At 46.9% G+C, this 26,977-nt stretch overlaps 2 protein-coding genes across 4 annotated transcripts in view; one reads left to right on the top strand and one right to left on the bottom strand.

The window, feature by feature from the left end:
- The window catches only part of PTTG1 (PTTG1 regulator of sister chromatid separation, securin), a 62,961-nt gene extending 49,371 nt beyond the window's left edge, over positions 1-13,590 (bottom strand). Inside the window, exons 1-2 of the mRNA XM_067032261.1 lie at positions 13,104-13,590; positions 12,498-12,596 (exon numbers count right to left, since the gene is read on the bottom strand). The gene's annotated coding sequence lies outside the window, so the exon portion shown is untranslated. The remainder of the gene's footprint in view (positions 1-12,497; positions 12,597-13,103) is intronic.
- On the top strand, positions 4,922-26,333 carry C1QTNF2 (C1q and TNF related 2). Of its 3 annotated transcripts, none has more exons than XM_059062693.2 (4): positions 5,533-5,590; positions 5,917-6,014; positions 21,471-21,723; positions 25,551-26,333. In XM_059062693.2, the coding sequence occupies exons 3-4, from the start codon at positions 21,480-21,482 to the stop codon at positions 26,162-26,164; spliced, it is 858 nt and encodes a 285-aa protein (XP_058918676.1). In that variant the 5' UTR covers positions 5,533-5,590; positions 5,917-6,014; positions 21,471-21,479; the 3' UTR covers positions 26,165-26,333. The 3 variants fall into 3 exon arrangements, with proteins under 3 accessions (XP_058918677.2, XP_058918676.1, XP_066888361.1); XM_067032260.1 differs by having other exon boundaries at positions 19,437-21,723; XM_059062694.2 differs by lacking the exon at positions 5,917-6,014 and having other exon boundaries at positions 4,922-5,590.
- Positions 26,334-26,977: the final 644 nt, after the last annotated feature.

The following is a 26,977-nucleotide window of genomic DNA, read 5'->3' as shown; positions in this document are numbered from 1 at the left end:
TGCTGCCACATTAGTAAGACCCCATCTGGAATTATCTCATTCTGGGGACTTCACAGCCCCAAAGTCCCTTGTTCAAAGTAAGCATTGACAACTTGGATCTTGGCCATTAGCAGTTTGGAATGATTCAACATCGTTTTTAAATGTTCTTTTGTACCAAAACCAGAGAAAGGAAAGGTTGAAAAAGACATACAGGAAGACTAGGAAGGCCCGCATTTGAATAATGCACGTAAGTCAAAAGATCTTGGACTTTGTCTTGACTCCACAACTGACTACTAAGTCACTGAAGGTCTCTGGACCTCTTTGTCCTTGTGTGTGAAATGAAGACCATGGACCAAATTATTTCTCAGGACCCTTCCTCCTTTGAGATTCTGAAGACTCACATGCAGCGTATGTTGGGGGCACTTGTCTTCCCAACCTCACCATATTCAAAAAGCAAAAGATGTCATGAATTAGTACTGATTAACATCGAAATGGGTGGTACAACTGAGAAGATTTAGACAGTGGCGTGCTGGTAAACAGACTGAGCTGGGAAAAAGAGAGCCTTGATTTGTATCATTTGTGGATTTCCGTGGTGTAATTATTCTCACTATGATGATTTCAAATGGCAGCATGATGTCACTAAAGTCAAAGTTGGGAAGAGAGGCACAGAATTGGCTGCTGGCTCCAGAAAACCAACAATTACGGATTCAAAGCAAGCATTTTCTTCAGACTGTCTCCTGTGTTGAGAGGATTTCATGAAAGAGGAGAGATCTGAACCAAGCATTGAAGGAAATTATATTAGGACCCTTTCCATAGTAACTGACGGAAACAATCCAAACTAGCTTAAAGAGAGAGAGAGAATATGAGAATGTGAATGCTTAAGTAGCACAAGTCTCTGAACTAAGGGCTCTAATCATGTGCTCACAGAACTCTCCCTCCACCTCTCAGTTCTTCTTGAATCTGCTCCTACTTGTGTATTGATGTCATCGTCTCCTGCCATAAGCAGGCTCTCTCCAAATGGAAGGCTCCCTGCCGGTGGCAGCCCAGGGCTCTGTACTTACAGTTAACAATTCAGAAGTAAAGAGTGCCCTGTCATGGAAAGCCCATGGAAAGACTGGTTGGCTCTGCTTGGGTCTCACGTCCACCATCTGGGCTCTTAGCTGGGCACAGGAAAGGGTACCTGGTCCACACGCCTGGGCAGGCAGAGCACTCTTCCTCTACCACTCAAAACACATGAGTCACCCAGTACAACTTCCCCACACGACAGAGGGATGCTGGGCAGAGAAAAGCCATGCATTTCTAGTAGACATATGGGTAAGGCTTTGTGGAAGAGCAGGTAATAGTTAGAGGGAACTGCCTAAGGGGAGGTACAGAAACATAAGGTGCATTCAGGAGCCGGCAAGAAGACCACCTGACCAAAGGAGGGCTACCCACGGGGCAGCAGTTCTCAAAGGAGGGCGATGTTGCCCCTCTCGGGACATTTGGCAACGTTGAAGATATTTTGGGTTGTGGCAACTAGGGGCAGAGGCCTAGTATTGTCATCTAGAGCAGCGATCCCCAACCTTTGTGGCACCAGGGGCCAGTTTCGTGGAAGGCAATTTTTCCATGGACCGGGGCGGTGCGCAGAGGGGGATGGTTCAGGAGGTAATGCGAGCGATGGTTCAGGCGGCAAAGTGAGCCATGGGGAACGGCAGATGAAGCTTCGTTCACTCGCCCTCCTCTCCCCTCCTGCTGTGCGGCTCGGCTCCTAACAGGCCGCAGACTGGTAGTGGTCCGTGGCCCGGGTGTTGGGGACCCCGATCTAGAGGGTAGAGGCCAGAGGTAGAGACTAAACATCCGACAAGGCACAGGACAGTCCCTACAAGGAAGACTCATCCAGCACCGGATGTCAACAGTGCCGAGGCTGAGGAACGCCGTCACCTGGGAAGACGTGAAATCCGAGAGGGCTTTCAGTTAGTGAGGCTACAGAGCTGAGGCGTCACCCTATGACTGTTACACAGGGAGCAGGAGGAAGACGTGGAGACGGGCTAACGTAGCTCTTATACGCTCTGCTCTTTCTGCTGGCCCCTCTCCCCCTCCTCCTCGGCCACCTTGGCACAGCTGGTTCTTTACCCTTTGCGGCTCACCTTAAAAGTACCTATTTGAGCGATCATCCCACATCTCCCAATCAAAATAAGTTCTCTCGCAGACTCCACACCATCATTCTCTCCCACAGTTCCCTCTCCTTTTCCTTCATAACTCTTACCACAATTTTGAACTCTGTGTCTGAGTGCTAGTAGAACATCTGTCTGCATAAGCATCATGGAGACAGAGACCTTGGGTATCTGTTCATGACTGTGACCCCCAACATCACAGTGCCTTGTACACTGTAGTTGTTTGATACTTAATCAATTAATTAATTTATTTGAAGGTTGATTATAGGATCGAAGAGGGGCTGAGCATAGGAGGTGGAGTTGAAAGAGGAAAAGAGGAAAGAACAGCAGTCCTCTGGATTTCTTCCCTGCTTGTCCTGCTGAGCACTCATCCCCCTTCTCTGACTTTTCCCGCACCTATAGTGCATAGCATGACATACCAATTAGGGTTCAAGTGAAAAGACAAAACCCTTCTAGCTCTTTTAAGCAGACACGGATTTAATAAAGAGAATCAAGTGAGTTCAGAATCAGGGCAGAGCAAGTTGTGCCTGGGCCTCCAGGAATGATTCCTAGAACATCACCCCACTACTGACCACCTCCCCTCCCCATCCCACCCACAACCTGGACGCAAGAGCTCAGGGAGCCACTGGCCCAGTCTCTGGCTACCGGAACACACCACCTTAGGTGTAATCGTAGGACCGGGAGCTACTGCCAGAACTCCAGAGCCATGCTGTACCTTTTGCGTCAGCCCCAGCAAAATGGAGTCCTCCCAGGCCGCTGTCTCCTCTCCACCTAACTCAACTGGTTTTTCTTTCTAACTCAGTTTTGAGTTCAGGTCTTGCACAGCACACAGGACTAGCTAAACCTAAATCTCAAACAGGAACCCAGCAGCAAGGAGCCTAGAAAACAGGTTTTTAGCTTTCTGGCCTCTGCAGCATAGGAAGGCACACTCAATGAGAGGCATGGAACGAGCAAATCTACCCCATCTGGCACATGGCTGCCCCTGCCAGACTGTAAACTCTCTGTGGCCATCAATGTCATAATGTATCCATGTTCTCTAGAATGAATGAAACTGTGGAATGAACTGAAATGAATCAAAGGGGGAAAGACTTCTCATTTTTTATAACACATTGTACCTTTCCTATGACACGTATTGTATTTTGCATCTCGCAGTAATTCGTGCTCACATTCATTTTCCCTGTAGACCAGAAGTTCATCTCCTTGTCTCCACACTCACAATAGGTAATACATGTTTGTGGACTGAATAAAAGACATAAACAGGCTACTGGGAAGAAGTCCTGAGCCCTGTTCCAGCTTGAAGCAGCTCCTGAAATAGCCATTTCATGAGTGTTTTGGATTTCCTGCTCTGTGATGCCATCACCACTGTAAGGATCCGCAGGACAAGGCCCCAGCGGGGAGGGGAGCTTTAGGGGACCTGGGTTCCAGGACTCCTCCAAAAGCTGGAAAAACATCTGTTCCCATTCAGCCAGCCAGTAAACATTTATTTACTGGGTGCTGAGTGTGGCACCACTGCCTTTCCCTATACTGTTCATTAACCATCTTCTTGCCAACAAGGGCATGCCAGTGATTTCAACTTGTGTCGCAGCGGAGTTCCATGGGTAACACATGGAGATTCTTGCTCTACCCTAGGAGAGGGGCTTTCCTGAGCGCTTTAGATTCTGAATGGCCTCCCGGCATCCTAAGCCGGGATCCCTCACCTTTTCCATTCCTGACACATCTGGGAACAGACCAAGGTACCCAGAGTGGGTGGTGGACAGAGGTCCCCTTTCCAGCTACCTGTGAATTGATACACTAAACCCCACTGCACGTGTCATCTTTCAGTCATGTTTAGAGCTCTCACCCTCTCCCTCAGGCTCAACTGGACATCTCCTCCCCAGGCCTTCCCCTGGCCTCCCAGTCTCATATTCAGTGTCTTCCTCTTCTGCAACACTTATTTCACATGAAACCACTTGCATCATCCTCACTAGACTCTAAGTTCCACGAGGCCAGGCACCAAGCCTATTTGGTTTACCTCTAGATCTCCAGCACCTAGCCAGGGAGGGACTGACACGTAATAGATGCTTATTAAATGTTTGCTGAGCCCACTAACTTTCATCCTCAAATAATATTTATGTAATACTAATAATAATTCTCTACATCGTTTGACTGCTTACCAAACATCTCTATGAGTGAGTGTCCCAACTGTAAGGGGAAAGACAGTACAGGTAATATAATTATTCTTCTTCCTCCTTTTCAGAAATGAAATACCACCTATGAGATAACTAACTTGTCTAAGGTGGTGGAACCAGCTTGAGAATTCTAATGCATATCTGCATTAAAATTCTGACTATAAACCTTGGGTCATACACCATCTGTTCACCTGATGCTCTGGCAGCCAAGTGAAATACTGGTAGCTAGTGGTAGAGAGCAGTGGAAGGAACAGGGAGAAGCAAAACCCAGGCCTCTGATGACTTTTCCTTCCTCTAGTGTCTGCTTGCTACCTAAACATGGGTACTCTGCCCATCTGGGAGCTGAGGTCCTCGAGTAGGGGCATGTCTCTAAATGACCTGAGGCTGGGCAGACAGTTAGTGAGGCCAGCGAAGCCTCATCTTCTGGGGAGGAGGGATATGAGGGCTGGGACACAGGGGCGCCTGGCCATTATTATGTATGTGCACACTCACATTATGGACCAAATCCACACCATGGCACGTATACATATAAACACATACAGAATGAGCCACCGCACAAACAGGTGTCACACAGCATTATGCACATACATACTGATGTGAAGTTACTGCCGACTCATACACACATTTAAACGTGCACCCAACACATATATCCAGCCACTATTGTGTACACACTGAAACTGAAGTACACTTCTGTTGCACACCAAGCTGCAAGCTTGGATATGTGCATATATATGTGCAGACACAGCCCTGATGTATGTTTGGGCACATGCGCTTATACATGCACACACACACAAAACTAAACACGTACACACGATTCCTAATCACTCTCGAGTACACGCACATTCAGTACACAGGAAAAGGTACTCTGTTATAAGCTGTCATGCCCACAGCACAAACCCTAGATCCACAGCGAGATGAATGCTCATGTACAAGCAACACACATGCCTCTTCAGACACATGCACACATACCCACGCACCCGCAAACGCCTGGACAACGATCACTCCCGTGCACAGAAAATTTCAAATGCACTGACAACTTCTACGCACAGAGCGATGCGTCGACACACTCAAGTTGTCACCGGAGCTGAAAGGTTTTTCCCAACGGATGCCCAAGAGAGCGCGCCTCGCTGCGGGCCGGCCCACGTGACCGGGCGGAGAGCTCTCCCGCCCATGACGGGATGGGAAAAGTATGCCCGGGGCGGGCGCCGGCTGGGCTGCAGCTACGGAAGGCGGGACGGCCCAGAGCTTCGTAGCTGCAGACCCGTCTGGACGTGGCCAGCGGCGGTGAGGGTAAGTGTCTGCGCGGTCCGCCCAGTCCGCACCTCCGCCACCCTCCCGCAGGGACGGAAAGTGCGGGCGGGGAGGGGGGATACGCGGTAATGGCGCGGGCAGGAGGAGGTGGGAGGGAGGGTACTGCCAACACCCCCCTCTTTGCAGGCCGGGCAGCCTTATGAATTACAACATGAATTGACATTTATTGAGCGCTTACCGTGTGCCAGGCTCTGTGCTCAGAGGTTTTCTCGTTGATAGTAATAGCTCGACCATTTGTCGTGCACCTATTTTGTGCCAGGCCCTGTCAGCCCTCCACTTAAGCTCTTTCGTTTCCATGACAACAGGTTATCACCACCTGCAGAAGGGGCACCGGGCTCAGAGACGTTAATGACTTGCTCAGGTTGCACAGCTAGTAGTTGGTGGTAAAGGGATTTGAAGCCTGGTAAGTCTGAGCCCAATACCCGAGCTAACAATCATAGTTACTTATCAAGTGCATTATCTAATTGACTCTTGACAACATTTCTTTAATCAAATATATCATACAGACAGGCAAGCTGAGACTTGCGCCCAATTGTTCACAACTCTCTTCACTCTCCCTCCCCTCCCCACTACTTGTCTCCAAGCCTTGTCTTATTTACTTTGTTCTTATTTCTCCATCCCCACTGCCACTGCCCCATTCCAGGGCTGCTCCTCTCAACTAAACGGTTGCATTGGCTCCCTGCAGCCTCCCAGCCCAGGTCTCTCCCCTAAAGCCTGAATCCTTTGAACAACCTCAGTGCAACTGTCCTCTACCCTTTGACTGCAAAACTCTCCTGCGTGGAACCCTTCAAGGGTCACCTCCTTAGACTGGCCATCTCCCAGAGACCCCACTGAACCAGCAGCAATAGCAACGACAGTGTCCTATATGTGCCAATCCAAGGCTGATGCTCAGTGAGTGTTGTTCCAAGTCCTCTCTGTTCCTCCATTTCTGCCCCCCCCCATCTGCACAGCTGTTCTCTGATTCATTCCATTATCTGGTAATCATATCCAGTATGCTCACTTTCAACTGCCGCTCCACAAACCTTCCACACTTTTCAGAACCTCACTACTGCCCTTCATTCTAATACATCCGGTGCAGCACAGGCTTCCTTTCTTCCCAGATGTCTGATTTCTCCCCATCCCCTAGCAGGGACACAGCCTTGACTGTCTTCCAATCCTTAAGCCTTCGGGTTACCTTTTGTTTTAAATGATACAAAACTGACAACGCTTACCTTAAAAAATTCACACAGTACAAAAAGGTGGAAAGTGAAAAGTAAAAGGTCACACACTCCTTCCCAATTCTGGGAGGTAACCCCTTTAACAAGATGCGTGTCCTTTCAGGAATTTCCCCCACAAACATACGTACATGTCTCTATTTATCTGTGTCTATCTTATTTAAACTCAAGGAAAAATCATACTTGACATTCCCTGCTGCAACTTGCTTTTCCACTTAACAGTGTACATTGGCCATCTTTCCATATCTGCGTATACTTTGTTCCCGTGTAGTGTGTCATTACACAAATGAATTGAGATTTCTTTCACAAGTCTGGGGCATCTTCAAACCCACTCGGCCTCCATCAGATATTCAGCAAATTCCCCCAAGAAGTTACTCCTTTCTCTGCAAATCCCTCCATTCTTCCCTATCTTGCTATTTGTCCTCTCATCTCCACCTGCAGATTGGACACAGATGACTGGACCTTCTTTCCTACAGTACCAGTGTCTGGTGCTTTCTACTCCTGAATGTTCATCATGGGGCAACACAGACCCTGTATATACTCACAGCTTCCCCCACTCCTTCCTCCAGGTCAGAGGCCTGCCAAGCTGGCTTTACCTCCATGAGGTGAACTCCTGCATAGGTCAGATTTCTGTTAATCAAATTCTAATCTAGGTTTAATTTTGAAGGGAATTCTATGCCAAATCTTTTTTCAAGGAAATAATCTTCCTTTGGATTTGTACATTGCTGTAACTAGCTTACTTCTATAACACACACACGCAGCTGCCCTGTTAGTTAAGGCTGTATGTGCATGGGTCCTGTGCCCAAGCAGAGGGGCCATGATAGAGGGGCACGAGCCCTGGGCACTGAATCAACAGGCTTGGGTTGCATCCCCTCTTTGACCTGGGAAAAATGACTTCACTTTTCTGTGTTCTGTATTCTCTCCTGCCAAATGGGGATGACAGCATCATCCTCTTAGAACTGTGGGGAGAATTAAAGGAGAAAATGAACATCAGAGCTTTGAAATAAGAACACACAACATACATGCAGAACAAACACATGGAGAATACCCTCTTCCTCTAGATCATACGCCAACAAAGGCCATGCATGATACATAAGTGAACAGGATGCATGACATTTAGGAGTGGTGAGGACTGGACACTGAAGAATATAGGTCCTGCGTATTAGTTTGCTAGGGCTGCCATAACAAAGTAACAAAGACTGGGTGGCTTCAACAACAAAAATGTATTTTCTCACAGTTCTGGAAGCTAGAAGTCCATGATTAAGGTGATGGCAGATTTGGTTTCTTCTGAGTCCTCTTTCCTTGGCTTTCAGATGGCCACCTTCTGACCTCACATGGTCATCCCTTGGTCTGGGTGTCATGTCCTAATCTCCTCTTCTTATAAAGATACTAGTCATATTGGATTAGGGCCCATCCATATGACTTTGTCTGACCTTAATTACCTCTTTAAAGATCCCATATCTAAATATAGTCCCACTCTGGGGTTCTAGGGGTTAGGACTTCAACATATGAATTCTGGGGAAACACAATTCAGCCCATAACACCTTGTCCAAGAGGTAGCCAATTGGTGCCCTGCCAGAATGCCACCAGATCCTCCAGATTCTCAAGAAAAGCTGGAAATCTTTTTTTAATTTGAAGTATAATTGAGTTATGATATTATATTAGTTTTGAAGGTACAATATAGAGATTCAGTATTTTTACACACTACAAAATAATCACCACAATAAGTCTAGTTACCATCTGTCACCATATAAAGTTATTATAATATTACTGAGTATATTCCCTATGCTGTACATTACATTCCTGTGACTTATTTATTATATAACTAGAAGTCTGTACCTCTCACTCTCCATCTGTTTCACCCATCTTCTCCCCTACCTCCCCTCTGGCAACCATCTGTTTGTCTTCTGTGTCTATGAGTCTGTTTCTGTTTTATGTCTGTTCATTTGTTTTGTTTTTAAGATTCCACATGTACGTGAAATCATATTGTCTTTGTCTTTCTCTGTCTGACTTATTTCACTTGGCATAATACTCTCTAGGTCCATTCTAGGTCCATCCATGTTGTCACAAATGTCAAGATTTCATTCTTTTTTAATGGCTGAGTAATATTCCATTATATATATCTCCATTCATCTATAGATGGCCACTTAGGTTGCTTCCATATCTTGGCTATTGTAAATAGTGCTGCAATGAATGAACATAAGGGTGCATGTACCTTTTCAAATTAGTGTTCTTGTTTTCTTCAGATGTGCATTTTCCCAGAAGTGCAATTTCTGGACCATATGGAATTTCTATTTTTAATTTTTTTAGGAACTTCCTTACTGTTTTCCATAGTGGCTGCACCAATTTACATTCCCACCAACAGTGAACAAGGGTTCCCTTTTCTCCACATTTTGGCCAACACTTATTTGTTGTCTTTTTGATAACTGCCATTCTGACAAGTGTGAGATGATATCGTGGTTTTGATTTGCATTTCTTTGATGATTAGTGATGTTGAGCATCTTTTCACGTGTCTGTTGGCCATCTTTAGAAAAATGTCTATTCAGGTCTTCTATCCAATTTTTATCCGGTTGTCTTTTTGCTGTTGAGTTGTATGAGTTCTTTGTATATTGTGCACTTTAACTGTTTATCAGATATATTGTTTGCAAATATCTTCTCCCATTCAGTTGGTTGTCTTTTCATTTTGTTCATAGTTTCTTTTGCTGTGCAGAAACTTTTTAGTTTGATGTAGTCCCATTTGTTTATTTTTACTTTTGTTGCCCTTGGCTGAGGAGGCATATTAAAAAAATATATTGTTAAGACCAATATCAAAGAGCATACTGCCAGTGCTTCCCTGGTGGCGCAGTGGTTGAGAGTTCACCTGCCGATGCAGGGCACATGGGTTCGTGCCCCAGTCCGGGAAGATCCCACACGCCACGGAGTGGCTGGGCCCGTGAGCTATGGCCACTGAGCCTGCGCGTCCAGAGACTGTGCTCCACAGCGGGAGAGGCCACAACAGTGAGAGGCCCACATACTGCAAAAAAAAAAAAAAAAATTAAAAAAAGAGCATACTGCCTATCTTTTCTTCTAGGAGTTTTATGATTCCAAGTCTTTAATCCATTTTCAGTTTATTTTTGTACATGGTATGAGAAAGTGGTCCGGTTTCCCAACAACATCTATTGAAGAGGCTGTCTTTGCCCCATTGTATACTCTTGCCTCCTTTTTCATAGCTTAATTGACCATACAACTGTGGGTTAATTTCTGGGCTCTCTATTCTGTTCTATTGATCTAAGTGTCTCTTTTTGTGCCAGAATCATACTGTTTTGATTACTGCAGCTTTGTAGTATTGTTTGAAATCAGGGAGCGTGATACCTTCAGCTTTGTCCCCCTTTTTCAAGATTGTTTTGGTTATTGTTTTGAGGTCTTTTGTGTTTACACACAAATTTTAGAATTATTTGTTCTAGTTCTGTGAAAAAAGCCATTGGTATTTTGATAGAGATTGTACTGACTCTGTAGATTGCCTTGGGTAGTATGGTCTTTTTTTTTTTTTTTTTTTTGGCTGTGTTGGGTCTTCGTTGCTGTGCGCGGGCTTTCTCTAGCTGCCGTGACAGGGGCTACTCTTCATTGTGGTGTGCGGGCTTCTCACTGCGGTGGCTTCTCTTGTTGCAGATCATGGGCTCTAGAGTGCAGAGGCTTCAGTAGATGTGGTGCGTGGGCTCAGTAGTTGTGGCTCACAGGCTCTAGAGCACAGGTTCAGTAGTTGTGGCACACGGGCTTAGTTGCTCCATGGCATGTGGGATCTTCCCGGACCAGGGCTTGAACCCGTGTCCCCTGCATTGGCAGGTGGAATCTTAACCACTGCGCCACCAGGGAAGCCCATATGGTCATTTTAACAATATTAATTCTTTCATCCATGAACATGGTATATCTTTCCATCTGTTTTCTTTCATCAGTGCCTTACAGTTTTCCAAGTACAAGCCTTTTACCTCCTTGGTTAGATTTATTCTAGGTATTTTATTTTGAAATCTTGATTTTAACATAAAGTCTCCCAAATTTTACATTGGCAACAATTTCAAACGTTAAAAAAAAAAAAAAGACAACAACAACAAAAAAAACCAGAAGCACAGTGCAGTCTGTGGTTTGCCTAAGGCCATTGATAAGCCAGCTGGTCACCCCTTGCCTAGATTATAACTTCCTCAGTGGCAGGACCATCTTCCATAGTTCTCAGCCAAAGGTCCTTGCACATTGCAATCTTAACAAAAATCTGATCACTGGATGACAAAATTCCAATTTTACATCCTTGTTTAAAGTAGGGCACACCCATAGAAATCCTGCACCTTTGCATTCATGCCATGCTGTAAAATCACCTCAGCTGTTAGAACTGCCTTCAGTGCCATTTATCCCAAAGCTCACAACTGTTCAACTCCTCACAAGCTCACTGTTGTCACCATTTTACAGATGAGGAAACAGCAGACCCACGTATGCTCATTATTCCTTCTCCCATTATATCTCTCATTGTTTTCATATAGTGTAATTATATCAGAATAACACTACTGCAACTGAGTGCTTACTGTGGGCTGTTTACTGAATGATCCTATTTAATATTCACAGTTACTCTATAATGGAAATATGAGCAATCAAATTACTCATGGAGACATTCCTAAAGACCTCAAATAATTCAAACTGGTGTAATTCAATACTCGCCAGCTGAAGGATGGCAGGTATTTCTGTTTGCCCATGAGAATTTGTTTACCTATTAGAATAGCCTTGCAAGGTTCTTGACAAACTTTCACACATAAAGTGAAACAAATATTTTTATACCATGCTATTTCAAATTCAAATGATTCAAACAAGACGATACACATTGCTTTTCCCATTTCACAGACAAGAAAACCGAGAGATTAAATAACTTAACAGAGGTCAAACAGCTAGAAAATGACTCTTAACCATTACTTAACCACCAGCTCAGCTCTGTGCTCTAGAAGGCTAGCGTTGTGTCAGATCTTTAGAATTACCCTGAATGTCCATCACAGCCTGACTGGAAGTGACTCCATGGAAACCAGCAAGCCCAGGGAAGTCAAGGAAAACTTAGCTTTTTCTCCCCAGCCCTTCAGAGTTCAGACTTCGTTCCTCTCCCTCAGTTTCTGGATCTTCAAGCACAGTCCTTTCTACACCATTCCAAGGAATCATCTAACCCCCAAATTTCCTTCCCCTGCCTTCTGTATGGTCCTGGGTGCTCCTCAAGGGAGCCTGTATCAAAGAGAAAGGAGGAGCAAGGCTTGCTTTCTCTCCTGGTATAGGTAGGCCAGGTGGGACCCTCAGTATAACCAGATGGTGGGCCCTATAAAAGCAGCAACCACATCTTTTCATCTTCAGATCCCCAGTATCTGGCCTCCAAGGCAATAAGAATAAGCCACACCATTTATTAGGCAGCCTTTTCAAGCCATGGTACCAAGTACCTGCATATGTGATAGCCCATTTGGCCTACTGTCACTTGATGAGATAAACACTCTCCCATCGATTCACCTATCTTTGTACTGTGGAGCCTGAACATGCCAGGTGGATCAGGGGTATAGGGCCAAGCCAGTCACCCTCATCCTTCCTTCAGAACAGAACGGCAGGAGTGAAGGCCAAACCTCCGTAGGAATCTCCTTTGGTAGCAACAGACAGAAATACAACTCAAACTATCTTACCTGAAAATGGAGAATTTATTAGGAGCCTACAGGGGCCTCCACCTGAAATGCCACAGGACTCATGGAGGAGGTCAGGGTGATTTTCCATTGGTTGAACTGCTGTTGGTGACAATTTTAAACAAGGTCTGAATTTTTGTATCATGTTTTGCTTTCAACATCCATCACCTTGTTTGCTTTTCAGAAGGATAAATAATAGGTAATGCTTTTATACCTCTTCCATATGGCAGGCCTTACTCTAGGAAAATTAAATCCTCATAAAAACCTTCTAAGGTAGGTACTATTATTATCGTCTCCATTTTGGAGAGTATGAGGATGAGGGAGAAAAAATAAGTAACTTGTACAAGGTTCCACAGCTAGTTGGTGGGATTTCAACTCCAGCAACTCTGCTTCCATCTAATACAATAGCCACCGTGTGGCTGTCAAGCACTTGAAACGTGGCCAGTGCTGCAAGTGTGAAATACACACTGGGCTTCGAAGAGTTAGTGGTACTTAAAGAATGTAAAATGCCTCAACAATTTTTACATTGATTACCTGTTGAAATGATGATATTTGAGATATACTGGGCAAAATAACATATGAAAATTAATTTCACCTGCTTCTTTTTACCTTTTTCACGTGGCAGTGAGACCGCTTAAAATGACACATGCGTCTCACATCTTCCTCCTATTGGGCAGCGCTCCAGTCGGCCACTTGGAGGCCGGCCCTCAGGAGAAGCTGGATACAGGGCTCTGAACACCCCCGGGCCTCCTCGCCCGTCTTCACACCCCACACATCAGCTGCCTGCTTCTCTCACTGCGGTCCTTGGTCTCCAGGGCGGAAAACAGCTGTGGGTAGGTCCAAAGCTTGACAGCTTTGGCTTCAGCCACCCGGGAGCCTGACTCTGGCCCTCACTTCGAGGACAGCTGAAGTCCCACGTGAAGCAGCCAGGGACCCAGAGGGTGGGCTCCATGCCCACCACATTACATGCCACGCGTGTTGGTGTGTAAAAGTTTGGGCGTATCTGTCAGAAGCTAGAACTTGGTGGCAGTAACGCAGTCCCCGCCACGCTGACTTCCGTCCGGAGTGCCATCCGAGTTCCCGCTGAGACAAACCTCGCGAGATCCTGGCTCCTGCTCCGTCATTAGGTCTTGCTTTGGCATTGGACCTCTTTCTCTACACTGAGCCAATAACAGGGGCACGGGGGTGGTGGGAGGAGAAAACAGCAGATCAAATATTTTATGAGGCCTCTTGGCAAGTGGGCCCCATGACCTTTAATCCTCTGTATTTAGACTCAGTGCTGGAGTGTTTCCAAATGGGCATCGGTCTCCAGATCCCAGGAAAGCGGGCTGGTTCCGTGAGCACTGCGGGAGGAGCGGCAGCCAGACCCTTTCTCCTCCCATCGGCCTCTGTCAGCTTCTCAGAGAAGCTGTTTCCAATTTGCTTCCTGGAATTCAGGGAGGGCATGGGGTGTTTTTCATCATGGAAATTTCACTCCCATCAAAGCGAATTTTCAGCGAGCTTCATCTGCGAGGAAGCGTCACCCCAATCCCATCACAGGCCTTTCCTTTTAACTGCAAACACAGGGAGAATTGCCCGGCTGCGTCAGGCTCAGGTGTCCTCCACCTGAAACACTCCAGGGGCTCCTAGTGGGAGGTCAGGACTGCACGCTGTTAGTTCTGCTGCAGTTGGTGGCAGTTATGATTTTAAACAAGGCCTGGCTAGGAGGAGATGACTTTTTCCACGTGGCCAGTGAGTTATAAAACCAGGCATGGGACCCACGTGTTCTGAATCCAAGACCAGTGTTCTCCTTGGGTTTCCCTCAGTAGCCAAGTGTGGTTTTGTCATCCTTTTGCTCCCTTTGCTCTTTTGTTACGCGAGTGACCATTTCATTCAGGGCCATTGAACAGCTGTGAGTTGAGCTCTTATTATGGGCAGGGCAGACCCCGTGCTAAGCTGTGGTCATAACAGAGAGCAAGACAGGCAGGGCTTCTGCATTCCTGGACCTTCCACTCCAGGGGGAAGACAGACAACAGAAAGTTAATGAGCCAAGGAACAAAAAATGTATAATCACAGCTCCGGCCAACTGCTTTGGAAGGAGGACCAGGGTGGTCTGAACAAACAAGCAGGGGTGGGCCTCTCTGAGGAGGTATTAGCCCTGAGACTTGAAACATGGGGCAGGCAGCTATATGACGGCTTCTGAGGGAGAGGGTTACTGTGTCACACTCGGGGCTAGAAGCTTTGAATACATTATCTCATTATTCCTGGATGAACTCCGTGAGGTAGGTATACTATTATTCCCATTGGATAGTTGAGGAAACTAAGTGGCTGTGTTTCCCACAGCTCTTAGTCACTGAGTGAAACACCATCCCTACCTGTCAGTGTGTCACAACCTCATAACCAACAGGTCAAATTTATTTGAGCACAATTTATATCTTCCAGTTTCCAAGGGAGAGTGTGCAGAACTCAGGCTCAGCCACGTTGCTCAAGGCCCAGACAAGTGTCCCTGGAGTTTCCACATTCAGGTAGAGGCATTGAGAGACCCATATCCGCACTGCTGGCCCTTCTCACATCACAGTCTGAGTAGAGGGCCCTTGGGAGGGAACCAGGGGTTCATGTCCTGAGAGCTAAGGGCAAGAGCAAGGAGGAGGAAGGCTCCGCCCCTGACAGGGGACCTCAGGCTGGGGCCCTTTAAGCTCCTAGTGTTTTCCTAGAACACTTGTCTTTACGAATCATTAGCTACTTAAGTCAGAGATGAGGAGCCCAGGGACTGGGTAAATTAAAACCAGATTGAAGAACTTCATCCAAGCTCAGCACCTCATGATTCCATTTGGGGGGTTGAACCAACTAACATTTTTTTCCCTTCAGCAGGAAGACTACCATGCAGCCTTCCCTGTTCAACTTACACCAGCAAGGACAATTTAGGAACTAAGATAGTTTTTTTAAAGGTGAAGAAGGACTAATGCTTATTTTTTCTTATCAATTGAACAGACATTTATGGAGTACCTGCTGTATGTAAAATATTCTGCAAGCCCCCTCCCTGGAGTGGGGTAAGGGCCCTGTGCTCTAGGAGGTCAAAGGAAGGAGGGATTAGAATTGGATCGGGTTTGGGTTAGAAAAACTGGGGAAAGGAGAAAACTTCTTTGAATCCAGGGGTATCAGGAACCTTTTGGATTTAGGCCACAGCCTTGTTTTCTCTTCACCGTGAATTTTCTTCATGGCGGAGTCTGGGTCTCAAACACGCATTAACCAAGCAAATATTTCTTGAATACCCACTATGAGCAAAGAAGTTGGAAGCCCTGGGGATATAGCTGGTGTCCCTGCTCCCATGGGGCTTCCATTTTAATGGGAGAGGTCCAGTAAGTGGGTAAGCAGACAAATGCAGTGAATACGGGTGAGATGTAAGGGCTGGAAAGACAGGACAAGGAGCTGGGCTCCAAAGGGAGAGCTGTCTGAGCGGAAGGCCTTGGAGGAAGTGAGATTTAAGCTGAAACACAATGGATAAAGAGCCAGCATGCCAAGAGGGTGGGCCCCTAGGTTGCAGGCAAAAGGGTGAAATGGAGCTTGGCCTGAAAGCGGGGGGAGTGCAGGAAGAGAGGGGAAGAACCAGGGTTAGGATGGAGGCGGGGGGCCATTTCCTTTAGGGCCACATCAAGGGTTTGCTGTTTGCAGCCAGCAGCCACTGGAGTAAGACCATCCAGGAAGTAATGTGGCTGAGTTATGTTTATAAAGGATCTCTCTGGCTTGGGCTTGGAGAGTGCCAGTGCAGGGAGCAAGAGACAAGGCTGGAGGCTCTTGCCAGCTCTAAGCAAGGAATGAGGTGATGGTGCTGAAGGGGAGGTGCTTTGTGCACCCTGGTCTTTTGATTCAGCCCCTGGGGACACCCTGTTAATACTCCAAAGGGGCATCCCAATGGTGGGATGTCAGGACTCAGAGGCTGCCCTCCATCACCTTGGCTAAACCACGTGTGGGCCTCTCAAAGAACAGGAGGTTTCCTCAAGCATCAATCTCAAGTACCCGAAGGAGAAAAAGCATCACTTTTACATTTCTTAATCATGTATTTTATATGATATAATAAAAGATGAGACATCAAAGAAATTTCTCTGTTGCTGTGTGTGGCTTTGGCCTATGCTTCAAGGTCTCTTCTGTAATTTGGGATATTTAGGAAGAAAAATCCAAAAAACACTGACATAATGGAAAGCATTTGGGCGTTTAGGTCTGCCAAACCCAAGTTCAAATATAACTTCTGCCATGAACTAGTTGTATAAACATGAGCAAATTAACCTCTCCGAGCTTCAGTTTACTCTTCTATAAAACAGGAAAAAAAAAAAAATAGCAGGGAAGGGAACAGGGCATAGTACATTACATATAGTCTTCAGAGCCCCTCAGACACAGGTTCGAATGTTCTCCCCAGTACTCAAATTGTGTGATTTGGGGTAAAATCATTTCACTTCTCAGAGCCTCTGTTTCTTTTTCTTTTTTTTTTTTTTTTAATATTTTATTTATTTATTTATTTTGGCTGCATTGGGTCTTAGTTGTGGGACATAGGATCTTTGCTGAGGCATGCAAGATCTTTCGTTGCAGCATGCAGGCTTCTCTCTAGTTGTGGCGTGTGGGTTTTATGTCTCTAGTCGTGGTGCACGGCCTCCAGGGCATGTGGGCTCGCGGTTGAGGCTCGTGGGCTTAGTAGTTGTGGTGCACAAGCTTAGCTGCCCCGCGGCATGTGGGAACCCAGTTCCCCGACCAGGGATCGAACCCGCGTCCCCTGCATTGGAAGGCAGATTCTTTACCACTGGACCACCAGGGAAGTCCCCAAGCCTCTGTTTCTTCCTCTGAAAAATGGGACAATATGTTTACTGCCTTCATAGGGTTTATTGTAAACTTCAAATAAAATAATTCCAATAAAGAGCTTTGCACAGTGCCTGGAACTTTGTAGGTGTCCAGTTAAGTCAGTTTGCTTCTGACTCAGTTTCCCTGTCTGTAACCAATGAGGTTGGCTTAAATGGCCCGTTGGGGCTCTCTTCAAGTTTGTCATTCTAAATTTATTTTTAAGCCCCAGCAAGAGTTCACCTGTCTGGATGCCTTGGGGCCTTGGCCCCCCTCCAAGCCCTCATCCCCAGGTTTTTTCACCACTGTGGTGTGGAGAGTAGGCTGGGAGCAGGGCTATTTGGAGCTGTTTTTTTCGGAGGTGCCCCAGAGGTAAGGAGACTCTCTGCTCCCTCCCTCTAGGTTTGGAACCAGAACCTAGTCTCCTCGCCTTTATTTCCAAAACAGTTCCTGGCTCCAGCTGCTTTGGGAACCTCCAGGCTCCAGCTCTGAGAAATCCCTTCCTCCCTGCATGTTCCAGAGCCTCCGCCCAGCCACTGGGGCCCACCCTGGGCCAGCATCACTGAGCAGGATCCCTCAGTGAGCCCCCCTCTCAGCTCACTTCCTCCTTCCTCCCTCCCTCCCGTGTCCCAAATATTCGCAGGTTGCAACTTTCCAAACTATTTCAAACCTGCTTTGAGAAGTCGATTTCTCTTCTGGGGCCCCAGATGTGTCCCAGCTCACAAGTAACACTAAGACCAGTTTTGTAAGATTCTCATCAAGGAGACAAGGGAAGGAGATGGAGATTCCTGGGGCCTGGGGAGTGCCTAGGAGAGTTTTCCAAAGTCCTTCATGCACGTAACTTCCACCGAGTTTGCCTCCCACCTCTCCCACTATCGTTTATGCAGCCCATGTGGAGCCCAGGTGGCACCAGAGAGACAGCAGACTGCAACTTTATTTTTGCCTACCTCTGCCCCTTTAAAATCGAGCCAATGAGGGCTCTCCCCGCTCCACTAGTAATTACCACTCCCAGGTAATCTGCTCTTCAATCTTTGTTCAAAGGTGAGAATTCCTCCTGTCTCCCAGCGCAGGTGTAAGGCTGGCTGGACCACCTGCCCCCCTTCTCAGCTCACCTCTTTCCAGGCTGAAGGAACGAGGGGAAGGAGAAGTAAAGGGACAGACAGCAGGGGGATTCTTGTTTCTTGGCAGGAACAGGGCTAAGCTCCTCGGCCCATCTGGGCCTGGCAGACACGGATGATGTCTCTTTTGTTGGAGGCCTTCTGCGGGCTCCTTGGTGGTTCCCAGGTTGAGCCCTCTGACTGTAACAGACGTGAAGCGGGCCACCACACTCTTTTGCAGGCAAGTCCAGGCCTCCCCCTCAGCTTCTGGTTTTCGGGCATCTACCCTGCATGGTTATCACTGCTGGGCCCCTCACTTTCTGTCCTTGTGCCTCCAGCTCAGGCCGGCTGGGGCTGCAGCATGTCTGGCACCTTCTGTCTACCAGAGAAGGCGAGAAGGCAGTCAGCCCCCTTTCTGTGCAGCAGAGAGCTCTCGTCCCCCTTTCTTGCAGCAAGCAGCCACTTTGCCACCCACCAGCTTCCAGAGGCAGACCTCAGATTCATTTCCACGCCCCCTCCCCTTCCCCACCACACGGCTTGCATTTTATTCAGTGAAATCCAAGAGTGCCCAGAGTCATGGAATGAGCTCTCAAGCTATTCCTTTGTCATTTCTTCACTTTGGCCTGACCTCTCGATTGAGCATGCAGCCTCTCGTGTGTCCAGGGGCTCAGGTGAGAATTTCGATTTTAACACCCTCTTTCCCTGACCCACTAAGTCTTTCTTTGCACCCTCTCCCAAGGGCTAGATGCCCAGAGCTAACCTGTGCCCCAGTCAAAACACTTTCTTTACGTTGTGCCACAGGCCTTCCTTGCATCCTAGCAGATGCTCTGTCCCAGGGTCCCTGGCGCTGTGGTCCTGTCTGGGGGTTTCCAAGGTTACCATGCTTATTTGTGGAGGCTTGCTCAAGATTCTTTAAGAATGGGTGTGCACTGCCACAGAAGACAGTGTTCTTTGTGGAAAAGGGATATTAGAAAGGGGTATAGAGGCATGAAAAATGTACTATCACCAAACTGAAACTGTTTTTTCTTCAATTCATCAGGATTACAGAAACCGACAGCATCAGTGTCCCTCACATACCACATAATAATGCAAATCTTCCAGCCGCAACGCAGACTACCGAATCACAAACTCTGGGGGTGGGACCTAGCAGTCTCGGTTTGGACAAGCCCTCCAGGTGGATCTGATGCATGCTCGAGTGTGGAAACCAACCCCTTATTTTTCAGGGGAGTGGGGAACTGAGGCCCAGAGAGGGAAAGGGGCTTGCCTAAAGTCACAAAGCCAGTTACCACTTCAGAGCTCATCCTAGAGGCAAAAAGTCGTACCTGGAATGTTCTCTCTCCTGGTTTCATTCCAGGGAGAGAGGCTGTTGGTCACAAAGTGACTGAGCCAGTTTGTTGAGAGATCTTGAACAAGTGGCTTATTTCTGCTCTGGACCTTGGCTTCTGCATCTTCCCGGTGAGGGGCTGTGGGTAGATAATCTCTGGGCACATAACACTCTGGTCTCTGGTGTGATCATGCCCCAGCCTTAAGGACACGGTGTGAAATTAACACATATTGAGGCTTGCAAATTGTCCCCAAAAATTACATCCCACACGTCTTTTCCAGGAAGCTATTACACCAAATGTGCCACCAAAATGAGAGTGAAAAAATAAAATAAAATAAGAGAAAGACATGGGATTCGTAAAGCAGGACATACAAAGCAGGAGAGAGGCAAAGACAATCGCCATGATGGTTATAAAGGAAAATCCTGGGATGACAGCTTAGCATGTACAAAGGTTGGAAAAGGAGAATGGAGGGCTCCAGGGCTTATGTCTTTAGGAAAATAAATGTGAGAGGTAAATTATCTGATACATTTGATAATGTAGAAAATAGTGGCGTAGAGAACTAAGCAAATAAAATTACTAATATCTCCAGTAAGAAAAGTGTGTATAAGAAAGGAAGTATAATTATAGTACAGTGCTTAGCTTAGCAGTAAACAAGACATAATAATTCAGAGTGAATTTTGATTCAGTCAAAAATTATATCTGAACTGCATGAGGGAGAGAAAACAGGGTGCTAGAGTGATGGAAGAGGGCTGAATCCTTATCTGTCATAATAGGAATTCAAAAGGAAATGTCCAAAATTGATAAAAAGAAACCATGTAAGCATATTATCTTTTAATGTCAATAAATGCCAGAAGAAATACCCAAAAGAGTTTGGAGCTGGGGAGGATTGAGGGGTGGGTATGAAGATCACACACAATTTTTTCATTATAAGCTTTATGGTATTATTTGACTTTATAACAATGTGAGTGTATCATTTTTATTATTTTTTAACTGGAAAAAAAAAAAAAGCAGTGTAGCCTGAAGCAAAGCACACAAGCTCTGGATTTGCACAGCCTCGTTCAAATCCCAGCCCTGCTAACTGCTAATTGCCTGACTTAGTCACGTTGTGAACTTCTCTGAGCCCCCATTTCCTCTCCGTGTCTATTCAGTAAGGATGCTGTGAGATTAAGTAGTGTGTGGAAAGCTCTTAGCCCAGGCCTGATGCACAGGGAGCCCATGACAGAGGAGCTGTGCCCACAGCTCACCAGTGCTGCTCAGGCTTGGGGCACCTTCGCTCAGAGCTGACACCTCACTTCTCACCCACCAGTGTGCTGCCCCAAATCCTCTGGGAGAGGCAGCCTAGTTGCAAATCACCACCTGCAGTTGGAAGTATTGATTTTTCTGCCCTTGTAACTTTGCATTCATGCCACATATTTGAATGAAACCATGGATCGTTTCTCTCCATCCACAGCTCCTCCCCATCAGCTGTCACTGGGCTGTCAGTCCTGCCACTCTGGAGCGTGACAGTGTAAGGATGTGTGCCTCCCCCGCAGGAGCCCTCCCAAGTGTATTCTGAGTCCATGACTCAACTCATCCAAATATGTCCTCAAGATGTGAGGACACTGTCCAGCTACTTGTATGTGTTGTGGGAGAGAGGAAGGATCAGAAATGTAACTGTGTCTCTCCCAGATGCCCTCTCCTCCTCTTCCTCCTCTTGATGCCTTTCTGATTGATCCCCAGTTAGCTCACAGCTCTCTTGCCTCCCATAGGTGACCACCATGATCCCCTGGGTGCTCTTGGCCTGTGCCCTTCCTTGTGCGGCCGACCCGCTGCTTGGGGCCTTCGCCCGCAGGGACTTCCAGAAGGGCTCTCCTCAACTCATCTGCAGCCTGCCTGGCCCCCAGGGCCCACCTGGCCCCCCAGGATCCCCAGGGACCTCAGGAATGGTCGGAAGAATGGGCTTTCCAGGCAAAGATGGCCAGGATGGCCAGGACGGGGACCGGGGGGACAGCGGAGAGGAAGGTAAGAAGCCCAGTGCCTGTCTCTCCTGTTCCCACCTGGGGTTGACAACATCTGACACGAAAGGGGTTTGCGAAGTTACGAAAACTAATGTGAATCCCATTTCATTGTAAACCAGATTAATGTGTTTTTAAAAAACAGAGCAGGGCTTCCCTGGTGGCGCAGTGGTTGAGAATCCGCCTGCCTATGCAGGGGACACTGGTTCGTGCCCCAGTCCGGGAAGATCCCACATGCCGCGGAGTGGCTGGGCCCGTGAGCCATGGCCGCTGAGCCTGCGCGTCCGGAGCCTGTGCTCCGCGCAACGGGAGAGGCCACAACAGTGAGAGGCCCGCGTACCACAAAAAAATAAATAAATAAAAAACAGAGCAGTATATTCTCTGGAAAGGAACAGTGAACATCAGATCTTCTGTTCCTGCCCCCCAGCTGCACCGTTGATTTGCTGAGTGACTTTAAGCAAGCCTCCTGAAATATTATTCAGAACTCTTACGGTCGCAGGCGACAGAAACCCAATTTATAGCCCCAAATGGAATTTATTGGCTCATACAGATAGAAAGTCCAAGAGCTGAGCTTCAGGAATAGCTGGGTCTAGGAGCTCAAATATTGTTGTCAAGGCTTTGCTTCTCTCTGTGTGTTGGTTTTGTTCTCACAAAGGTTGGAAGTTATGAAATGCCCACTGGTGGGCTCAAGCCTACCTCCTCATGGCTTGATCCACAGAGCAGTTCTCAGGATGACTGAGTCTCCTTGATCACATGTGCACCCTGGACCAATCCTTTTGACTATGGAGGTGAGGTACCACCATTTGCTAGGACTGGGTCAAGTGCCCACCCCTTGGTGTGTGTGAGTGTGTGGTGAGGGCAGTTGGCCGCTGTGACTGACAGCCTCACTAGGACCACATGAAGTAGTGAAGGGCAGTTTCCCGAAGGAAGGGGTGCCAGGCAGGCAGCAGTCAAGTTGAATACTGTCTACAGGCCTTCTCATCCTTGACATTCCTTATATCTCTGAACGCTTACCCCAGTAACCAAGCACTTTTCAGTGTCAGTAGCATCCCAAAGTGTACATTTTAAGCATTAGTGAAATCATAATTTTTATTTGTATGGCATTTTAACATTGACAAAGCACTTTTGAGTATGCTGCTCATTTGCTGGTACAGCAATACCATCCTATGAATGAGGTATTCTTATTATCCCCATGTTACAGATGAGGACACAAAGTCAGAATGATTAAGATGAGAACAGCACATTGTAGCTACAAGAACTTAAACTTTGTAACAAACCTGGATACCAATTTTGACGAGTTACCTCGCCTGTCTCCAAACCTCAGTTTCCTCTTCTCTAAATTGGGATTATAACAGGACCTACCTCACACTGGTGCAGTGAAGATGAACTAAAATAACATGTGAAGCACCTGTCTCAGAGTAGACATACAATAAATGGTAGTTTCCCCTTAATAGACTTGCTGAGCTCACACCACAGGCTGGTAGCAGACTCCAAATCCAGGCCCTTTCCTACCAGATCAAATTAATTCCTCTAGAAGCACCTCCTTTCCAGAAGAATAACTATAAAAATAATGATAATGGCTTTGACTTAAGGGGGGGGGGTCAGAGTATGTCAGGCACTGGACAACATAGTTCCCATTTCCTGACCACAGTGGTCAATTCGGGTCTGAGCGTGTGCCCCAAGCAGAGGCAGCCAGAGTTTGCATGACATTTTATGACATGATCCATCATCCTTTCGAACCCTAAGAGAAACAGGATATCTCTGCTCTTGACTTTCCCCACCTTGATTAAGAACTCTGAGGATGTAGGATTGGGGCCGTGTTGGCTGTCTCTTCTGCCATGTATTGAGTCTCTGCTGAAAATTAAGCCAACACACCAAGGAAGGCAGTGTTGAGAGATGCAGAGTCCTGACACACATAACCCAGATAAAGCTGGGTCATCCTGGGACCAGTCATAGGACAGGATAATCTCCAACCACCCTCCCCCTGACATACACATACAAACCCACCTCCAGAAAGTTCTTGACAAGTAAAAGTCAGCTTTTCCAGAAGTTTCTCAAAAAAAGGAAATCAAGAAGGAAGCACACACCATAACACACCCATAAAACTTCCCAATAAGCTTCCTTATCTATTTGTCTTCCCAAAAAGTCCAATCCAAAATGACCGTCTTTATTCCTCCTCTTCTCACAGTCCTTTCTCCCACCTTTTATTTATTTTCATTTTTTCAAAGAGCAGCTTTTTGACCTTTCTTAGTTTTATTTTTTCCCCATTCCTTTTATTTATTTTTAATTACACATATAATACACAAATACATTTTCATTGTAATATATTCAAACAGTATAAATAAAGCAAGATTTCTTCTTGATTCTTACCCCTCGTCATCCTCCTTTCATCCTCCAAAGGTAACCACTATTAATTGGTTAAATGTATATCCTCCTTGGCCTCTTTCATATATTTACATGTATGTATAATAATAATACCAAACACTTCCAGGCACTCAGCATAAGCAATCCGTTCCTGGAAACTAGATGTTCAGTGAGAAAATGCTATTTGGAAATCTATTTCCCGGTTACTTAAAATAGGAAAAATGTAAATGCATTACATGTTAACCCAAAACTCTAAAACATAGAAAAATCCCTGTATGTGTACATATAAGGAGCCAAGTACCTTGTTAGGATGTAAAATATCTGCAACATTACCTGCTGATCACCCAGGTTGAACGATGGTTAATGAACACTTGCTTTGTGTGCTGTGATGCTAAGACACTGCTTAGCACCTGGCAGCCCCTCCAGCAGCAGGCTCCCTGCCTGACATCTGGCATACTTTCCAAAACACCCACCCACAGCTCTACCAGTCTGCCAGCTGTATCAACCGTACCACCATTGTGTTTGGATGTGACTCTAGTCGTTACCCAGATACAGTTTGTTTAAAATGTTGTATTGAGTTTGGGGGACATAAATATAAATGTTTCCCACATAATCATCAGCCAAAAAATGTTATATTGAGAGAAATGCACATTATTAGAGTATGGGTATTAAAAACCCAGAGGTGTTCTACAGGCACATATTACTGTGCAAATGTAATACTGTGAAAATGTTCTGCAGGCTATACCAAGCGTATTTAGCAAGGGTTTACTATGTGCCAGGCACTTAAATGGGTGTAGAAATAGCATTGTGGTTTCCTCTGAACAAAAAGAAGTTTCTGCCACCTGCTTGTTCCTCTTCACAGTGTAGTTTAGAGAAGTTTTCAAACAGTGCATGTAAATCTGCCTCATTTTTTAAACTCCTGCAGAGAATCGCACATAATGGATGGACCATAATTTTTCTCATTATCTCCCTTTGGTTGGGCATTTAGTTGTTCCTAGTGTTTTGCTATTGTAAGCAATGCTGCTGTAAAAACCCTTGTCCACGTGGGCAGGGATCTTGGGCACTGGGCAGGGAGTTCACTAAGGTCAATGGTTTGAAGTCAAGAGGCTTCTTGCAATTCTTGTCTCAACCCACTACCAGCACAGCCAGGGGAAGGATTGACCTGGCAGACAAATCAGACTCTTCCTTAGAAGGCAGGACAAGGGGAGGGCGTGAATTGTTACAAGTTATTTTTGCCCTGATCCACATGATTCTGGAAGGTATGTATCACATTCGCATTTTCCAGATAAGAAGGGAGAAGTGCCCCTTGTTGTACCATCAGGATTTGCACCCATTTCTATGCGACTCCACAACCTTCATGTTCTTTCCCTTATCCAAAGGCTTGTGCTCTAAGGATGGAAAGCCCAGGCCAACAGCCTCTGCCTAGTTCTCTGAGATCCCCTCCATAACACCAGCTGCTCTGTCTTCCAGGTTCACCTGGCCGGACAGGTAACCGGGGAAAGCCAGGACCAAAGGGCAAAGCAGGGGCCATTGGGCGGGCCGGCCCTCGCGGCCCCAAGGGAGTCAGTGGTGCCCCAGGAAAGCATGGCACACCGGGCAAGAAGGGGCCCAAGGGAAAGAAGGGGGAGCCCGGCCTCCCGGGCCCCTGCAGCTGCGGCAGTGGCCACGCCAAGTCAGCCTTCTCCGTGGCAGTGACCAAGAGCTACCCAAGGGAACGGCTGCCCATCAAGTTCGACAAGATCCTGATGAACGAGGGCGGCCACTACAACACGTCCAGCGGCAAGTTCGTCTGCGGCGTGCCAGGGATCTACTACTTTACCTACGATATCACTCTGGCCAACAAGCACCTGGCCATCGGCCTGGTGCACAACGGCCAGTACCGCATCCGGACCTTCGACGCCAACACGGGCAACCACGATGTGGCCTCGGGCTCCACCATCCTGGCTCTCAAGCAGGGTGACGAGGTCTGGCTGCAGATCTTCTACTCAGAGCAGAATGGGCTCTTCTATGACCCATACTGGACCGACAGCCTCTTCACGGGCTTCCTCATCTACGCCGACCAGGACAACCCCAATGAGGTGTAGACAAGGCCAGTGCTGGGTCACCGAGGAGGGCACCAGCTCCTGAACTTGGGCTTCCAGAGCAAGACCCCTAAGCTATCTGTTGGGGACTGGAAGTCGGGAGCTTCTAACCTCTGGGCAACCTCCTCTGCCCCTCTGTTCCTCCATCATTAAATCCAAGCTTTTTTATTCATCTCTCCTTCTATCCATTTGCTAATTTTCTTAATATGTACTATGTGGCGGGCACTGTGCTACACTCCAGAAGGTACCTCAGTGCACAAGACAGACAGTGGTTCTCTCCTCATGGGGCTTACATTCTAATGGGAGAAACAATTTACAAACCAACCAACAAATAGTATAATTATTGTGCCAAGATGGAAATGCACATGCCATGGTTGAGAGTAATAGGAAGAACAGGAGACAGGGAAAAGGGTGAAATTGGTTTTTTAGATATCATCTTTTTGGGTTTACTTCCATAACGTCTACAAATCTTAAGTGGACAGCTCAATGAATTTTCACATATGTACACACCTTGTCACCTCCCTGTAGATCAAGAACAGAGTATCTCCAGCCCCCCAACTCCTCAAGGGTCTCTGAAGTCCCCTCCAAGTCAGTACCAAGAAGAAGTTATTTTTTTAAGCTGGGCCCTAAAACAGGAGATATAGGGCTTCCCTGGTGGAACAGTGGTTGAGAGTCCGCCTGCCGATGCGGGGGACACAGGTTCAGGCCCCGGTCTGGGAAGATCCCACATGCCGCGGAGCGGCTAGGCCTGTGAGCATGGCCACTGAGCCTGTGCGTCCGGAGCCTGTGCTCCGCAACGGGAGAGGCCACAACAGT

Source organism: Kogia breviceps, chromosome 4 (assembly GCF_026419965.1).
Source record: "Kogia breviceps isolate mKogBre1 chromosome 4, mKogBre1 haplotype 1, whole genome shotgun sequence".
In the NCBI taxonomy this organism is placed as follows: domain Eukaryota; kingdom Metazoa; phylum Chordata; class Mammalia; order Artiodactyla; family Physeteridae; genus Kogia; species Kogia breviceps.
The sequence above is the reverse complement of the archived record's forward strand: the minus strand, read 5'-3'. Positions and strand labels throughout refer to the sequence as shown.